At 54.1% G+C, this 18,471-nt stretch overlaps 3 protein-coding genes and 1 long non-coding RNA gene across 4 annotated transcripts in view; 3 read left to right on the top strand and 1 right to left on the bottom strand.

Moving 5' to 3' along the window:
* The window catches only part of CFAP61 (cilia and flagella associated protein 61), an 88,590-nt gene extending 80,351 nt beyond the window's left edge, over positions 1-8,239 (top strand). The window contains exons 26-27 of the mRNA XM_054290519.1: positions 517-652; positions 7,934-8,239. Coding sequence (XP_054146494.1) covers positions 517-652; positions 7,934-8,016 — 219 coding nt within the window. The 3' untranslated portion in view covers positions 8,017-8,239. The remainder of the gene's footprint in view (positions 1-516; positions 653-7,933) is intronic.
* On the top strand, positions 2,111-4,297 carry INSM1 (INSM transcriptional repressor 1). The gene is given in 2 exon segments (XM_054290525.1): positions 2,111-2,159; positions 2,162-4,297. Coding segments are annotated over 2 exon segments (1,440 nt in total). The 3' UTR covers positions 3,553-4,297.
* Positions 8,240-11,632: 3,393 nt separating the features above from the next.
* Positions 11,633-14,014, top strand: LOC128946622 (uncharacterized). Its single transcript, XR_008483977.1, has 3 exons — positions 11,633-12,472; positions 13,376-13,488; positions 13,844-14,014. It is a non-coding gene; the product is annotated as an uncharacterized LOC128946622 (long non-coding RNA).
* Positions 12,793-18,471, bottom strand: part of RALGAPA2 (Ral GTPase activating protein catalytic subunit alpha 2) — a 93,135-nt gene continuing 87,456 nt past the window's right edge. Inside the window, exons 40-41 of the mRNA XM_054290515.1 lie at positions 15,104-15,142; positions 12,793-12,932 (exon numbers count right to left, since the gene is read on the bottom strand). Coding sequence (XP_054146490.1) covers positions 15,138-15,142 — 5 coding nt within the window. The 3' untranslated portion in view covers positions 12,793-12,932; positions 15,104-15,137. The remainder of the gene's footprint in view (positions 12,933-15,103; positions 15,143-18,471) is intronic.

Genomic DNA, 18,471 nt, shown 5'->3' with positions numbered 1-18,471 from the left:
ATGTGTTTGTGGCAGCCCCGGCGATGCAAACATGCAGATGGCAGGGCTGGGCTGGGGGCTGCACCTCCATCAGCTGCTGGATGCTGCCTGCCGCACGCCCTGGGCACACGTGCCGTGCCAGAGCTACCGGAGCAGCGCTTGTGGTCCGTCAGCAATCATGGCCTGGTGCTCTGGCTGCAGCTGGGCCGGGCTGAGGCTCGGGTAAAAACCACAGTAAATATAGGGCACGGAGGGGGTGGGGGGAAGTGTGGAATTCCTCTGGCAAAACCCCTCTGACAGGGGTTCCGCACGGGTTTGCTCCACACAACCCTTGCACCTGTGGCTGGTTATTTGTGAGGGAGAGGTGAACAAACAGTCGAGCACCACCGGCCCCAGGGTGTACTCAGTGTGAGCCCCATTCCACACCCCACTGCTGCCTGTATCCTAACCCTGACATGTTTTCAGGCCGTGTTGGGACCCCGCTGCCGTGTGCCCCCAGTCCCGTTTGTCTGTCTGACAGACAGCTCTGTCCTGCAGGTGCCCGGGCAGCTGCCTAGGCTGAAACCCGGCCGGCCATCGCTGCGGGAACCCGTCCTGCGCTACCTGCGGCACCACCGCGCCCAGCTGCCCATGTACGCCCCGACCGATCCCTACAGACTGCTCCCGCCTGCAGGTAAGAGACAGACGGCAGGGGGGTCTCGGTGCGCAGCCTTGGCAGTGATGGGGATCTCGGTGCGCAGGGGGGTCTCGGTGTGCAGCCCCGGCAGTGATGGGGATCTCAGTGTGAAGCCCCGTCGGTGAAGGGGAGTCTCGGTTCGCAGCCCCGTCGGTGTAGGGGAGTCTGGTTCGCAGCCCCGTCGGTGAAGAGAGCTGTCGGTGCGCAGCCCCGTCGGTGTAGGGGAGTCTCGGTTCGCAGCCCGGCGGGGAGGCGGCGGCGGCGCGTGCCCGCGGGGCCGCAGCTGTATGCTAATGCGCCGCGGGCCGCCCGCCCCGCCCCGCCGCGCCGCACGCCTGTCCCACCCGGGCGGGCGGGGGCGGCCCCTCGAACCCCCCCCCACTCCGTGCCTGCCCCGCCGCCTGTCCCGGCCCGCCGGGGGGGTGTCCGGGGGAGCGGCGGCCCCCGCGCCCCCCCGCCCGCCGCCCTTTGTGCCGAGGGTCGCGCAGCTTTATGCTAATGACGCGCACAAAGGCGCGCGCGGGGGGGCCCCGCTCGCTCGCGTGCCGCCCGCGTGCCCCGCGCCCCCCACAAAGAGCCCGGCGGGGGGCGGGGAGGGCGCTGCCCGCACGCGCCCCCGGCCTGGCGGCGGCTCCGCTCCCCCCCCGCCCCTCATCCCCCGGTCCCGCCACCTGCGGGGCGGCCCCGCGACCCCCCGCGCGCAGCCCCGCGCCGCCGCGGACAAAGGGCTGCGGGAGCGGGGCCGCGGCCCGGGGCTCTGCTCGCCGCGGCTGCACCTGCCGCATCCTCGGCGGCTCCGGGCGTGTTTGCTTGGTGACCTACCCCTCTGCCCGTTCCCCATCGCACCTCGTACCCGACGCGCAGCGCTTCGGGCTGCAACCGAGCGCCACTGCCGCCGTCCCTGCGTGTACCGGGAACCGGGCCTGACCCGTTAGGGTCAGAGTAACAGGTTCGGTTACCAGGGGGCCGGGGCTGTGGCTCCGCCTGCCCCGACCCCGCAGCAGCGCGGAGTTGTTCCGTTCGCAGGGTTGCCGGCTCGGCCGGGCCCTGGTGACCCGCTCGTTATTCCTCCCGCTCGGACAGACCCGTCGCTGGCCACCTGCTGCCGCCGCTGGGCAGCACCCCCGGCGGGCAGCCCCGCTCCCCTCTGTGCCGCCGCCACAAGCGCCTCCTCATGCGCCGAACTCCCCTCTCCCCGCAGCTCGCAAGCAGTCAGCCCGCCGGGAGCGGACGGCGCCCCGTGCCGAGCCTGCCGGCGGCGCGGCCCGTGCTGGCGGGCGGCCCGAGAGCACCACCCGGTGCCGGCCCCGCTGCCGGCGCGGGGGGCGGCACACAAAGGCCGCGCGTGCCGGGCGGGCGGGGGCGGGGCCGGGCGTGTGCCGGTCCGGGCTCAGGTGCGGCCGCGCCGCCGCCGCCGCCGCTGATTGGCCCGTCCCGCCGCCGCCGGCCCGAACAATGGCCCCGGCCCGCTTAAAGGCGGCGGCGGCGGCCGCGCCGCGGGCAGAGCTAGCAGCCTCCGTCGTGGCCGCCGCCGGCCCGGAGCCGGCGCGAAGATGCCCCGGGGCTTCCTGGTGAAGCGCAGCCGGCGGCCCACCCCCGTGTCGTACCGGGCGCGCTGCTGCCGCGAAGCCGCCGCCGGCCCGCCGCTCCCCGCCGGCGCCGCGCAGCCGCCCGCCTGCCCCGCCGCTCCGCCGCCCCTGCCGCGGGACTCGCCGCCGCCGGTGCCGTTCGGGACGCCCGATGCCGCCGTGCAGGCGCTGTACAGCCCCACGCGGCCCGTCAGCAGGGACAAGTACCTGGAGCGCGGCTTCAGCCTGGGCTCGCCCGTCTCCGCCGAGTCCTTCCCCGCGCCGGCCGTGCCCGGCACCATGGACCCGATCCTCTTCGCCCCGGCTGACCTCAAGCTCTGGGCCGCTGCCGGCCACGCCGAGCCGCCCGCCGCCCACCCCGGCCCCGGCGGAGTCCCCGCGCCGCCCGCCCCGGCCGCGCCGCCCGCCTCGGGCCGCCCGCTGCCCGCCAAGCGCCCGCAGGGTGCCTCCGAACCCGGGCGGCAGAAGGCCCCGTCGGGCAAGAAGACGAAGGCGATCCGCAAGCTGACCTTCGAGGACGAAGTGACCACCTCGCCCGTGCTGGGGCTGCGCATCAAGGAGGGCCCGGTGGAGGTGCCGGCCAAGGCGCGGGGCGGCTGCGCCCGCCCGCTGGGCGAGTTCATCTGCCAGCTCTGCAAGGAGGAGTACGGGGACCCCTTCGCGCTGGCGCAGCACCGCTGCTCCCGCATCGTCCGGGTGGAGTACCGCTGCCCCGAGTGCGACAAGGTCTTCTCCTGCCCCGCCAACCTCGCCTCCCACCGCCGCTGGCACAAACCGCGTCCGCCCGCCACCAAGAGCGGCCCCGAGGCGGGCCGGGCACCGACCGCGGGCCCGGGCACGGCCCCGGCGGAGGAGACGCCGAAGGAGGCGAGCGGTGGCAGCGGCAGCGAGCGGGACACGCCGAGCCCCGGCGGAGCCTCGGAGGCGGGCTCCGAGGAGGGGCTCTTCGAGTGTCCCCGCTGCGCCAAGCGGTTCCGCCGGCAAGCCTACCTGCGCAAGCACCTGTTGGGGCACGCTGCACCGGCACCCACGGCGGCCCCGGTACCCGCACCGGCCCCGGAGCCCAGCGCCGAGGAGCTGCCCGCCGCCGAGTGCCGCCTGTGCCCCGTGTGCGGGGAGACCTTCCCCAGCAAGAGCAGCCAGGAGCGGCACCTGCGCCTCCTGCACGCCGCCCAGGTCTTCCCCTGCAAGTACTGCCCGGCCACCTTCTACAGCTCTCCCGGCCTCACCCGGCACATCAACAAGTGCCACCCCTCGGAGAACCGGCAGGTCATCCTGCTCCAGGTGCCGCTGCGCCCTGCCTGCTGAGCCGCCCGTGCCTTCCCCGCCGCCCCGCGCTGCTCCCCCGGGGCCGCCACACGATTAGCTTTAATACGGCTTGTGACCTGCTGGAATCTGGCTTTACACTTACCTTCCCGGGGTCTCTCTCTTCCTTTTTTTCTTTTTTTCTTTTTTTTATTTTATTTTTTTTTTTAATTTTGTTCCTTTGCTCTGTTTTTTTATCGATGTGAACAGATCAAACTGCTTGAGAGAAACAAGCGTTTCCTTTAGTGTAGCCACAAATGCCTTGACTCTGCTGTTGATGGTCTCCAGAAAATGCTGTAGAAACTGCCTTAACTGTGACATGCCAACTTTCTGTTTCTGTTCGTTTGCCCTTTCTAAGGTAGCTCATGAGTTGTCTATCTGTATATGTTGGTTTGAGTAATTATGTTATTTATTCGTTATTTATTTATATTAATTATGAAGATTGATATTATTTGATTGCAGATATTCTAATGCGCTTTTTTGGTCTCCCCACCTGCCATTTCACTGTGCGTTTTAGAAGATCTTTTTTTCTTAAGGGATCTGCTAAAAAGGTTTTAACTTTTATACCTAGAATAACACATGATCTTAACCATTTTATCCCGTGCAACCAACAGCTCTTACTTTTAGATGCAATCTCTTTTTCTACACACATTATTTTCTTAACTGTTAGCTATTTATAGAGTGCTTCGATAGAACTGTTTCAACTGTATAATTATTTACTATTCGAATAAAATATTTTCAAATTCAAGCATGCCCCCACCCCTGCTGCTTCTCCCTGCCGGGCTGGCCCTGGGGGCTCGGGGAGGATGGGGTGGAGGGGGCTGGCACCCGGCTCTGCACTGCAGCTGGCAGGGTGCCTCCATAGGCACCAGCCTGCTCCGTGCCCTTTGATGAGATTAATTAAAAAGGAATTAAAGGGAGGAGAAGAGCAGGGTGCAGCGTGGCTGCTCTGGGGGAAGGCTGCCCTCGGAGCAAAGGGGTCCTCTGGCCGTGGGCTGGTGCCCCAACCCTGCCCCTGCTCTCTTTGGGCACAGGTGCCTTCCCTGGGAGGTGTTGCAGGGAAAGCTTGAGGAGAGGCAGCACCTGTAAGTGCAGAACTTGTAGAGATCCCTGCCTAGGAGGGCTGTGCTGTTTGCTGGGTGTGCTCAGCGCTGAGGTGTGGGGCTGGCAGGACAGCATCACCCTGCCTTGGCCATGAGCTGTGGAGCTGGGGCAAGGAAGGCCAGGCATTTCTCTGCTTCTTGGCAGGGCTGGAGCCAGCTCCTGCCTGGTCCTCTGTGCCCTGCAGCAGCCTTTGATAACTGTGTATGTAGATATATACATATCTATGCAGATCTCCAGGGCTTGTGTTTGTATGTGGGAATCCTGACGGGTTTGGTCAGAATTGTTGTAAAATCTGTGTAAGCGGGAAGGTGCATGCTGGGTTTGTGAAACCCCTCTCACAGTCAGGTGTTGTTTGCACCTATAGGATCTCCCCCTTTGCTAGCAGGAGCAGGTACAGAGCCAACTTCACAGCATGCAAATCTGCTTGGCAGCCCCAGGAGCAAATCCCTGCTCCCAAACTGGTGTGTGGAGGGCCAGGGGGCTGTGAGGGCTTGGTGTGGGCATAGGGGCTGCTGTGTCTTTGGGTAGCAATGCTTTGAGGCTTTGGCTCCCTGGAAGAGGTTTCCAGCCTGTTCCTGCCACCTTCTCTCCCCTAAAGACTCCTAACCCTGATTCACTGTGGGAAAGGCAGGTGGTGGAGCTTCCTGGAGGAAAGTTTCCCGGAACAGGCTGAGTATTTTATGATAAAGCAAAGCTTTATCTTTCTAGAGAAATATTTGTTTGGGGTTTTGGGGATTTTTTGGTTGGTTTTTGGGATTTTTTTGTTCAGTCATGTTGAACAGTACCAATGTATGGGTATGCTCCTGTTGTCTTGATTCCTAGGAAACCGACTCGGTAGTACCAGGGCTGACTTCAGACCTAGGCAATGCTGTGGTTTTAGCTGTAAATCAATACACTGGAATAAAGCTCAGCCAGGGAGATGCAGGCAGCAAAGCCTGCCTGGCAAGAGGTGCAGCTTTGCCTCTCCTGGCTTCCCTGGCCTTGGAAAGCCCCAGACCCTGGGCTGGTGCAGGCGGTGCTGCAGCTGTCCGTGGAGCGGGCTCTCTGCTCCCTGAGGGGACTTTGCCAGCACACATGGCTGTCCTCTCAGGCCACTGGACACCATTTCCAGACCATGCCCAGCACATCCTCCAGAGCAGCCTAATGGCTCCATCCACACTGTCACAGCAGTGTCCCTGCTGAAATCCGTGCTCAAAGCCTGTGGCAGCAGCAGGCCACAAAACGACAGCTTCATACCGCTGTCCATTTCCTGATAGTCAGATAAATCCATGTCTCTCCTGATAAGAATCAGCTGAAATTTCTGAGGGCCAGAATTCCCCAGGTTTTTTTGAACTGTGTGGGTAACCTGTGGCACTGACGTGTTGCATCTCCTGCTGAGCAGGAAGGGTGATTAGTGGAGACTCCTGTGTTGGGGAGGAGTAAGGAGAGGTGACAGCAGAGTATGCTGGAAATGGCTCTGTTCACAAACATCCTGTAAAAGGGACATAATTTGCTTTTGACATCCCTGGGAAGTAGCAACCTGGGCAGAACTGCTGTCCCTTTGTACTTGCAGCCTTTCTCCCCTCATCTGCACCGCTGGGTCCTTGTGAGACCAAGCCCTGACTGCCCAAGGGGTTTCTGGAGAGGTTCCTGGTGAGGGTGAGCCCCGATGGCCTGAGGAGTTTCTGGAGAGGTTCCTGGTGAAGGTGAGCCCCAACCCGAAGGGTTTTTCAGGGAGCCATCAGCATTCTGCTTTGCATCTCATGCCACCTGGCAGTGAAGGGCATTGTACCTCCATGACAGGTTACAAAGCCTCCCACTCCCACCAGTATCCTTTGAGCAGTATTTTGGGGATGGATCTGTCTTTGCCCCTCAGCAGTTCCTGCCTTGCCCTGTCCCGCTGCCCAGGCCCCCAGCACTGGGCCTCTCTCCTGCTGTCTGTGAAGCTCCAAGGCCACTGTGGCTGGGTGGCTGTCCCAGGGGCCGAGCAGTGTGTCTGAACCCAGAGTGCTCTCAGTGCAGACCCTGGGAATGCAGGTGTTGCCTGGTGGGTGCCACGTCCCGGCCACCTGGCAGCACGGCCGGGCAGCGCTGCGCAAACAAAGCCTCCTGCCGTCAGCTAACAAATCAACTGCTGATGGCTCTCAGTGCATCCAGCAGGAACAGGTCTGGGCACCATGGAAAACACTGATCCTGCCCCAAATATGACGCAGTGGAGGCAGCTGGTGCAGAGGTTGCTCATGGTCTGTGCATTCAGGCAGAGGGGTTTGCCTGCTCTGCTGGAGCTTTCCTCCTCTCTGAGCATGCTGAGAGCCAAATGTGTGGTCTGGGACTGAGTGTTGTGAGCACAGGGAAAGGGAGATTGGATAGAGGAACCTGCAGGTTCCTGAAAATACAGCATGGACACCATCCCTGCCCCAGGGGCTCAGAGCTGCTGGGGACCTGGGGCAAGCTGCTCCTGCCCTGCTCTTGCTCCTGTCCACAGGGGAAGACTCTCTGGAGGGTGCTTGTCCCCAGGGAAGGTTTTTACAGGTTTTGGTACCAACACCACTGTCCCTCGTAGCCATCAGTGCAGTAAGGCATCTGTCAGCTGCCTTGCTGGATGCACTCACTGGGAAACACAGCTGGGGACAGCTCAGGGTTTTGGGAGGCCCTGCCCAGCACCTCCTGGTCTGTTTCTGGGGTGGGCAGCTGGGAGGTATCCATGGGATTGGGGCAAGCCTGGGAACAGGACTAACATTGATTGGCTTTTCCCTTGGATTTCACTCTTCCTCGCGCAACACAAGCCTGTTTAAAAAAAGGTGTTGCTGTTGATGAGCTGGGAAATGGCTCATGGAGTCACAGGTGTTTCTCTGGGGTGTGCCACACCTGCAGGGTGCTACAGGGTGCTGCGGTGTGCTGGTGCCAACACACCTCCTGCCCATTGCTCCCAGGTCAGGAGTGCTGGGCTGTGGTGAGGGTTTTAGGCTGGGTGGGTCAGCAGCTCCCTGAAGCACCCAGGGCATCTCCCCTTGGTGAAGGATCTGGGTTTGCAGGTGCATCCTTGCAAATGGCATTAAACACCTCAGATCCTTCCGTGCAGGTAAGAAGCCTCATTGGGGCTATAAATGGTTTAAATAAAATGTCATTTATAGTCCACATAACGAAGGTCTGCCTCTGGCAACATTAATCATGGAGATGGGACATGCCAAGTGTGGGCTGTCCACACTGGACACTGCCAGGTTTGATTCTTAGCTGTGCCATTGGATCCACATGCTGGGCTGCCCCCAGTGCTGATGTGACCATGCTGTTTTCTCCTCAGCAGGCAGCCAGGGACTGAAGCTGGACAAAGATGGGCACAGTGGCAGCAGCAGGAGCCCCACACCGGCACAGGAGCCCTCCTAGGACACGGTAATTGGGACATTATTTGCAGCAGCCAGGCCCAGCTAAACCACCTGTTCCTCTTTAAAAAGATCCACTGTTTTTAAGCTCTAATAAAGCCCCCTCGCAGCTCTGAGGGCGAGGGCATGCACAGCCCAGCCTGTTCCTGCCTGGCTCTTGTGCTGTACGGCTCTGCAGAGGCTTTTCAGCCTTCCTTAGGGAATGGGGAAGGTGAGTGACAGGGAGGATTTAACCAGCTGCAGGTTCAGCTGCAGGTTAAAACAGATTCTGCTTTCTCAGGGTATGGGACCATGGTGTTTTTGTTGGCTCATTTTTAGAGTTTTTTAGAGGGAAATTACTTATAGTGTTATTACCAGTTCAATTACCTATAGTGAATTATCAGTCCAATGACAAATGTGAGGAAAATGATATACAGTTGAGGGTGTCTGAGCTGGGAGGTTTTGGTTTGGTTACACACACACAGAAGAAAATCAGAATTTATTACATAGAATGAATTATATTTTGCATTTGCCCCTGGATCCTTGGAAGTGTCCAAGGCCAGGTTGGATGGGGCTTGGAGAACCTGGGATAGTGGAAGGTGTCCCTGCCCATGGAAAGGGTGGAATGAGATGAGCTTTATTGTGTCCTTCCAACCCAAACTATTCTAGGATTCTGTGATAAAATAAATGTAAAAAATATATTCTTTTTATAGCAGTATATTCAATATAAATGATTTATATAAGTAAACTTCAGAATATGTAGGAAGTAACACAGGTAATAATAATAGGTAATTTGTAGGTAATGCAATAATATATTACATGTAATAATATATTACACTATATATAAATGTAATAATCTATTACATGTATTATATCAAAGCATATTATATTATACAATGGATACTAATATATGTCTGTTATATATTGCCACTTAGACAATGCATATTAAATATATTATCTACAGTACATAATATCATCTATGCATCATACAAAATTACTGATACAGTACCAATGTTGATGTAGTTAAACAATCTTGTCTGACAGGAGGTTTTGTCAGCTCTGCAGCCAGGATTTGTGTGCTGTGCAGGACAGAGTGGAGGTGTGCACACCTGGCATATCAACTATTCATACACATAAATCATGGTCTGAAATAATATTATTGTATCTTTGTAGTGCACTGAATACTCCATGATGCACATCATATCATGTTATATAGAATCCATACATTGCTGATATGATTTATATGATTTTCTTATATACATTTTAAAGAAAAGTATACTGCATGTATTTGCACACAGTATTACAGTTAGCAAAGTAATGTTATAGTTTTTGTCATGATATGTACATATAGCTGAAATATATCCCAGGGATGTGTGCATATGTAGATATACATGTATAATGTAAAGGTAATATTTTGTATTTATGTAACTTATAACCAATTTTTTTAAAAAATTATTTATTACCTTTATATTCAATATTTATAGAATATATTAATAGGTATTATTATTATTATCATCATCATCATCATCATCTATTTTATATAATATATGCATCTAGTGCATATATTATAATACATTTTATAATATATAATGCATATCACATTATATATATATATATATCTTGTATTACACCTAGATTATAGATCACAGATTGCATATATTTTCCTTAATGTAATAATATTGTATCTGTGTGTATTTAATGCCTATAATATATATTCTAGCTAATAGAAACATATAGACATGAATAACATCTAACATTAGATATATATTTTGAAATACTGCAGCATACAATATAGAACATAGGATGAGATCCCTAATATATATTCTGTAGTTAAAGAGAGCATATTAATGGGTGTAGGAATAAGATAATACCTATACAAATGTTTGTAAAAAATGTTAGGCATCCTTCTAAAGCTGAAAGTATAACTAAAGGGATATTGAGAGGAAATTCTTGGCTGTGAGGGTGGGGAGGCCCTGGCACAGGGTGCCCAGAGAAGCTGTGGCTGCCCCATCCCTGGATGTGTTCCAAGGCAGGTTGGACAGGGCTTGACAGTGGGACAGTGGGAAGTGTCCCTGCCCATTGTAAGGGTGGAATGAGATGAACTTAAGTTCCTTTCCAACGCCATCCATTCTGGAACTCCATGGTAAGTATAAACTAGCCTTTAAGCTTGTTTATATATATATATTTATGTATATGATATATATATTATTTAATTTAGTAGATTATTTTAATGCCGTTTAGCAGCTGCTGCCATCGGTGTAGAGCTGGGGGTGCCTTGGGCCCAAGTTCCTGCCCTATGCTGGGCTGGTCTGCCAGTGCTGCTGCAGCCCCTTGCTTGTGGCAGTGTCCTGCCTGTGTCCCCAGCCCCCTGGGTGCCGTGCCAGGCTGTGCAGAGCCACATGCCCTGCAGCCAGAGCCTGCCCTGGCCTGGCTGCTGCCAGGGTGCCAGCACAGCCCCCGAGTGCACAGAGCAGCAGCCCCAGCCTGCTCTCCACTCCAAGGGTGGTGGTGCTGGGCCTGGGATCCTCCTTGGGACAGGTGGGTGGGAGCTGGGTTCCCAGCAGCTTGTCAGTGTGTGCAGTTAATTCTGCAAAGGGAGCTTTATCTGGAGCTAGCTGGATTCACTCTCCATTTCTGCTTTGAGCACCTGAAAGCAATTCAGGAGAGGACTTTGCTGTGGCTCTTCAGCAAAAGAAGGGAACTTTCCTTTGTCTTTTCAGACATTGTTATGGCTGAGTGCAGCCCCCTGCATTTGCTTAAGGAATGTCACTGTAGAGTGCACCACTAAAAACGTCTTGTTTTTAACGTGGGTGGTTGGGTCATGAGACATTGCAGGGAAGCAGGTTATGGACAGTGGCTCTGGGGGCCCCAAAAGTGTCTCTGTGCTTGGCACCATGGGCAGGGCTGGGCTGGCAGGAGGTGCCACCCTGCAGGGTGGCAGAGGGCACTGCTGCCATGTGGGACCTGCAGGGCACAAGCGTGGGTGCCCCTGTGCCAGTCACAGCGTGGTGTGAACTCCTCAAGAGCACTCTGGTCTGGGAGCACCACTGCCTGCTGCACACCTGGCAGCTGTTCCTGCAGCGAGGGACAGAACCACGTCCAGCAGGGACTGTCCCTGTCCCTGTGAGCCAGCCTGCACACCCATGGCACCTGCAGCACCACCAGTGCCATCGAGTTCCAGCCTCAGCACCTCCCACCGCTGCCACACACCACACAGGTACTGCCTTTTATTGCTCTGGGGAAAAATTTTATTGTGAGCAAAGATTTATTCACTTTGTGAGGGGGAACAGAGTGGCTTTGTCATCCAGTTCAGGGTGCAAAACCACAGCGGGGTTTGTACAAATTAACAGTTTTTTGACATCAGGAAAACATGATTTTCATTGATGTCTTAATTCTTCCCTGAATTAGAGGTACATATTGCTCTAAGGAGAAAGGGCTCCTTACTCAGAAGGATGCCTTTGAAATTGTTTCAGACCAGCTATTAGTTAACTAAGTGCCAGACAGCCTTGCCTGTCCGGCCCTGAATGTAAAATAAATTAAAATACATGTTTTATTTTCTAGGTTCCTTCACTGACAGAAAATCAACAGAAAGCAAAACCCAACTGTGGGTTGAGGCAGAAAATCAAACCAGTGAGCCTCAGTGGCAGAGGCTCCTTCCTGCAGCTGCACCAGGTGAGTTCCTGTTGGGCACTGAGGCTGAGCTGCTGCCCCTTGGGCACAGAGCACACTGGCATCACTGGCCATGGCTGGAATGTGCCCCACGGGCACAGGGTGGCCTCTGGCCAGGTGCTGGCACTCAGATGGTCAGACAGACAGATGGCTGTAACACCAAGTGTAAGTGCAAAAACAGATGGGGGCCCAACGGCACATTTCCCAAAAATGCAATCCCTTTGCTCAAAGCAGCTCCCATTCTGCTGGGAGGTGTGGGGGGGTGTGTGTGTGCCCAGGAGCAACCAAGCAGCAGCAGGACAGGGCTCTGTGGCTGCTGCATCTCAGATTTCTGCTGCTTTAAAATACCTGGGATTTAACTATAACAATTTTCACCCCATCAGCCTACGAAATGTGTAAACCAAAACAGATCAGCTACTGCCAACAGGAGCTCTGCTCACTACAGCAGGTGCCAGGAAGGCACACAGAGTCCTCAGAAGCCTTCAGCTGTGTTGTACTCTGGCTGGAGACAGGTCACAGCCTGCTGGGACAAGGTGAGGAGGTTACCCACTTGTTCACTCTGTGCTGGGAAGGGGTCATGGCAGGAGTGTGGCTTTTGTTCTTCTAAAAGGGATTTGCTTATTTTTGTTTCTCTAGGGAGCAGCTCCAGTGCACAGCCATTGCACACAGCACAGAAAGGCCACGGCACTCCCACAGTGGGACAGCACCAACTGGAGAGCTCTTCCTCATCCACCTGTGCTCCAGCAGGGAACATCTGCTACCTGGCCAGTCACAGGAAAGCCTCTCTTTAGAAGAAATTCCCTAATGCACAGGTAAGTGCTGCCTGGAATGACTAAAGCCATGCTCTAAGGGTACATTAAATAACTACTTTCAGTGCTGGTTCACCTCTGGCTGCAGCACCTGCACCCAGGGGCTTGGGGCCCTTGCTCACCTGGTGCCAGTGCAGTGGTGGTGGTGACACAGGTGACATCCTGTCCCCAGCCATGTCTGACCAGACTGGGGAAGGGCCATTTCACAGAGCAAACCCCTCACCCAGCCCCTTCAAGACATATTCACCCAGACTGCCCATTCTGATCTGTGCTCAGGTGCTGTGGGCTGCTCCAGCCACAGCTCTGTTGTCCAGGGTCTCAGGTGGACACCTTGCTGAGGGTGCTGGCAGAGCTTCCCAGAGACCCTCCCTGCTCCTGGAGGCACGTGGCAGCAGGGGCAGCTCCACCAGCTCGACGCCAGCGGTGTCAGCGAGGTCGGCGCTTGCACTTGTGGCGAGGCAGCCTGGAAAACAGAGCAGGCAAGGAAAACCCAGTCAGGAAAACCAGCTGCGTCCTCAGAATAACTGTGTGGCACAGCTCAGCCCCTCCCCTGGGATCACTCAGGTGAACTTGACCTCCAGAGGAGGAATTTGCTGTAGGCAGCTGAAGAACTGCCACACTATGCTTCCCAGAGAAAGCAGGGATTTCTCTTTGCCAGCTCCCAGAAGTGAAGAGCCCTGAGAGGCCATGGGTGTCCAGGTGAGCACTGAGCCCCCCAGCATCACCCCCTTTTGGTCTGCACAGCCCCCAGTGGCTCTCAGGGCCCCACAGCCCCATGGGAGGGAGGTGGGAAGCTCCTATCCTCCACACTTGAAGCTCCAACATAAAGTAGTTCTGTGTGGGTGATACAAATCTGTTTATTGCTGTGTGTCATTAAACTGTTCTTGTGTGTTTGGCCTGTTACAGAGAGCTGGAAACAAGCATTCCCAGCATGAGGGCTGGCACAGAATTCTCCCTGGAAGGTGCCTTAACCTCTGGAAAAATTCTAGAGAATCACAATTTCTTCCACTACATAACAGGTACCCTTGTTACTGGTGCTCATGGCCACCACTGGGGAAGGGTCTTGGGGGGCTGTGGGTATGGGGGGTTATGCTTTGTTGTTGAGTGGAGTCACCTGTTGGTTATTCCCTGGAGGCCAGGCTTGCCCAGGCTAGCTGAGGGGGAACAGGTGAGCACATGGTCATTAAATTAGGCACTAATGACCAAATCCAGGTGTAGCTTCTGTGAAGGACACGCCCTGCCCTGCTCCTGAGGGCTTGACCTGTCCCAAGGCATTTCCCAGGGAAGTGTTTCATCGGCTCCCTAAGGAAACACTATTTTTTAAACCACGTTGCAATTCTCTCCCGAAGTGTAAACACAAGTTTTTTATTACAGGTAGGAGGGAGGAACAGCCTTAGAACCAGGCAGGGAGAGCACAGGAATGTTCTGAACCCTCTCTGAAGGCTGGCACCTTTGGCATCCCTTCTGAACTTCCTTGAGGGATGGTTGTGTTTTGAAGCACAGACCCACTTCCAGTGCAGCAACTGACTCCATTCTCAGCTGTGCCTGGCCAGGCCCAGCTCTTCATCCTCCCTTCACTTTCCTAATCCAGGTAAATCTCAAACGTGCACAAAATGCCCCAAAATGCAGCATTTGGGTCTTGGCTGAGCTGGCCCTCGGGTACAGGTGAGCAGGGCACTGTGCTTGCAGGACAGGTGGGGACATGGCCACAGGTCAGTGTGGCAGCAGGATGAGCCCTCAGCTGCTGCCTGAGGACAAAGACTCACCCTGGCTCTGGGCTGCACTTCCAAGGTGAGATGTAACCTGTGCTTGTGCTTGAGCAGCTCTGGGTGCTTGAGTGACTGAAAGCAGGAGTGGAACAGCAGCAGCACAGCCCAAAGTGTGAACCCCCTCAGCCTGCCTGCAGCCCTGCGTTTGCATCTCAAAGACAGCCCTTACTTACCAGATTGGTTCTTTGAGAAAACTGTCTGAGGGGAAATAGCACATTTTAAAAAGGTGGAAAGTGTGACTTAGCCTGTAAAGGCATTTTCTGTGAAAAATGGAGAGCTGTCAACTTTGGATTAAAACAAAACCTGTGGTGCTATTGGCTGGGGAGAAAAGCGTGGGGGAGGGAAGGGCTTCGAGGGAGGTGTTGTGCTTGACATTCCTGCAGTGAGGCAGGATGGCAGATGGTCAAAATAATAGTTTTCTCCAAATGGACAAGCTGAAGCAGCTTAGAAGTAAAAAATAATTACCAGGCACATATCGTGGGACGTATTACCGTGTGTGGATCATGGGAGGCATTACCTGGCACATAGAGAGTTTGTACTGTTCACAGATCATGGGATGGCATTACTGTACACATATTGTGGGCATTAATGTACAGGAGGCTTTACTGTGGTGTTTGTAGGCGGCAGAACTGCACCCTGGAGGCAGAACCGCGTGCAGAGCAGAGGAGGCAGAACTGCACGTGGAGTTTGGGAGGTACAGGATGAACACAGAGCATGGGAGGCTGGGCAGAGGAGGTGTGAGCTGAGCATGGAGCACAGGAGATAGAGCTGAGCATGGAGCAGAGGCAGCAAGGGAGGAGGAGGGCAAGGAGAGCTGTTCCTGATGAACCACAGCAGAGGGGCCTGCGGGAAGCATCGCTCTTACCTGTGGCTGTTACTGTACCGAGAGCATTAACACGCTAATCTAAAGGGAGAGAACAAAACCACATCAGTGCAGGACCAGAATGGGGGAACAAAACCATGTCAGTGCAGGACCAAAGGGGGAAAACAAAACCATGTCAGTGCAGGACCAGCACCCTGTGACTGCTGTGGTTGCATCAACCTGACACAGCACACCCCATTAAAGGCAGGAAGGGGAGCTCCCCTCAGGGACCTGCAGAAACACACACCCCCATGCACTTTCTCCTGGGGTCTGAGGACTGAAATAACCAAGGAGGGAATGTTGGCAAAAATTGGAATGAATATTCAATGTGCTTCATCTTCTGTCAAACCTGCTGCTGTGTGATGGTGGCGTGCAGCTCCTTCATGCCTCAGCTCCATGTCCAGCACTGTTGCTGGTCACACCATTTAAAACTGACTAAAATTTGAGGCTTCATGGAGACCTAGATATCTGTGACACTATAGCCAGGTTAAAACTCCAGGAAGTGAGCAGTGTAGCCATCCTGGTGCCAGAAGAGAAGTCCTTGAATGCATAAAACCTGTCCATGAGCAGTCACACACCTGCACTAACACACACACACACACAGAGTGGAGGGCCTCTCACAGGTGAGGCTGCTTAGAGAGCATTAAGCTTTTAAAATACATTTATTGCAGGAGGGATTAAAAACAGAATTAAAATATAGATGATGGCACTTTAAATGCAAGGTTACCTTGCAGGAAGCCAGAGAGAGATGGTGTATTGCATCTTAAATCCAGTTTACAGAATAAACCTGGTTCCTTCCCCAGGGCATGTGCTCTAGGAATGGCATTTTAGCCACTGCTCATGAAGCAGCTGAACACCCCTGAAAGCAAGGGTGGGTAAGAACATAACCTGTAAGGATGCTGAAGACTGGTACTTGAGAAGAACCATGAAGTTTTCACATGGGCTGTGAACTGTTCCAATCCCCTATTAGCCTTTCTGCCAGGACAGGTCTGTGGAAATCTTTGTTTTCCTTCCTAGTAAATGCAAAGGTAATAAAATTCCAGAGAATCGTTGTCATAACTCTGCACAGTATTCCTGCTTCCAACTGCCAAAGACAGGCTTCAAGCACACTGTAAGCAGCATCCTGAGCCTGTGTAGAAAAACCCATGGATAACTGAAACTGGGTTAAAGCCACACACTTCCTCCAGTGCCCTGGAAAGCTGTAAGTGATACAGTAAAGAGAATCTGACACTACAAGTTAATAACTGGGGCAGAATGGGCCTTAAAACAGCACCCACAGCTCCCAGCTCAGGTGGGAGTGCCTGGCACCTCTGTGGGCCTCCAGGGTTTGAGCACCTCGGAAATAAGCCTGAAATGTACACATTGAAGTTTAATTACTCTCAAGTTGGAGCAGCTGCTGATTAGTTTTGCAAGGCTCAGCCTCAGGCAGGGGGACCCCAAGTGCTGGGGGTTATGTGGGTGTCACAGGCGAGGCAGCCCAAGCCCTGCAGGACAGCTCTGCCCCATTTCTGCTCTGCCTCTGCTGCAGGTCTCTGCCAGCCCCTCAGTGCAGAGGGAAAATGCAAAGGGGCCACATTGCCTGGAGCCTTCTGCGAGCTGACAGCTCGAGCAGCTGGAGCTGTCACTGGGCAGAAGAGACGGCCCATCAAGCTCATATTTCTGCCCATCCCAGCCCTGATTGCCGGGATAAACCCTCCCTCAGCACCTCCTCTCCTGGAGAGCCTAGCTGGGGGAGCACCCTGTGAGCCAATTAATTACATGGGAAAGGCAGGGGGCCAGGCTGAGAACCCTGATGTGGCTCTCACACCCCCCTGCACCGTTGGAGATCCCGAGGGGAGCATCAGGCTGGAGGGGGAAGCAGTCCCAGCACCTGCCCAGCCTCAGGGGACGAGTTCAGACTGTCCACCCTCAGTGGGGGCACAAGGGACAGCCCCAGCACACCGGGCAGGCAGCCACTTCCTTGGGGCTCTGCAGGATCTGGGCTCCTGGGCATACCCTGCAGCAATCAGCCTGGGAGCTGGAGGGGGACAGAGCTGCTGCCCCAACACTTTGTGGCACCTGTGACCCTGCCCTGCTTAATGCCAGAACATGCCTGACCCTCACGGGGACACTAAGGCAGGAAAATGATGGGCAGAGCACTGATGAGCAAGAGCACACAGGCAAGGAGCAGCTCCCACCTCTGCTGGTGCACTGCAGGAACTTCCCAAGGGCAGCCCGGCTGTGGCAGGCTCCAGGCTGCTGAGGATGAGGAACTACCTGGAGTGAACAGATGGAGAGGTCTCTGTGCCTCATCCTGAATAGTCCTCACAGGAAAGGAGGAAGAAGAGAAAGCCCTTGAGTCCTGCCTCCTGTGGTAACTGTCCTGGCTCCTCTGCTCCACTTCCCTCAGCTTTTCCTCTTTGTTCACTGCCTGGACAACCTGCACCACCATGGCAGCACCAACACTGCAGTGTCCCACCTCAGCCATGCTCCATGCTAGCAGCAATTCCCTGTTCTGCCAGGAACCAGGACAGTCTGGAATTTCCTAAATCCCATCTATAAGGAACAAATTGTTCTGTTTCAGGCAATGCTGACACACAGATTAAACCCAACCCCTGGCACACTGCACATGCTCCAATACCATGGCACAGCTACTCAGTTTCAGATGGGTCTGTTTTTAAAATTCCCAGGAAAATAGGCAAAAATCCCACATATCTATATATATGTGTGTATGCATATATATATATATATATATATATATACACACACACAGGACATGGACACAGATCTGACAAAACACCTACAGCGCTTCAAGGAAAAAGACAAAATAACAAAAACCCCAAAGTAGTATAAAAACCCCAGAAAAACCAAATTAAAGCAAAATGAATCCTTAGCTCAATTACTGTTACTAAAAGCATCAGTTCTGTTTAAAACAAGAATTACTCTCTGAGTTTGGTTTTGTTTCTGTCAAAAATCTATTTTAAATCTGCATGTCCAATTCAAATAATCCTTTTGCTTTAAAGTAGGAAAGATAATGCTCAGCACTGAACAAAAAGTGGTTTAAAATAAGCCAGATCTTGTTTGCTGTACATTCAAATATTTTCTACAAGAACTTTATGCATGCAAAAGTCCAGAGACAAAAGGAAAGCATGTGTCACCTTTGCAACAAAAAGGCTGCAAAATCTCGGTTTTATGTAAATCAGCAGGCACAGCTCCCAGGGCTTTAAAACCAGGGAATGCTGAAAACCTCAATAGTTCCTCGACTCAAGTGTTGCGCTTGGGCAATGCCATAATATTCATTTAAGAATCCATTTATCAACAGATACCACATGTCCAAGTTTTCCAGCACAGCTCTTCTGATGATCTACTGAAAAGGATTCTTTAAAAACATT

The sequence above is a fragment of the Melozone crissalis genome, unplaced genomic scaffold (assembly GCF_028551555.1).
Source record: "Melozone crissalis strain CALT ecotype California unplaced genomic scaffold, PUWL_Pcris_2 ptg000081l_1, whole genome shotgun sequence".
Taxonomy (NCBI): Eukaryota; Metazoa; Chordata; class Aves; order Passeriformes; family Passerellidae; genus Melozone; species Melozone crissalis.
The sequence above is the reverse complement of the archived record's forward strand: the minus strand, read 5'-3'. Positions and strand labels throughout refer to the sequence as shown.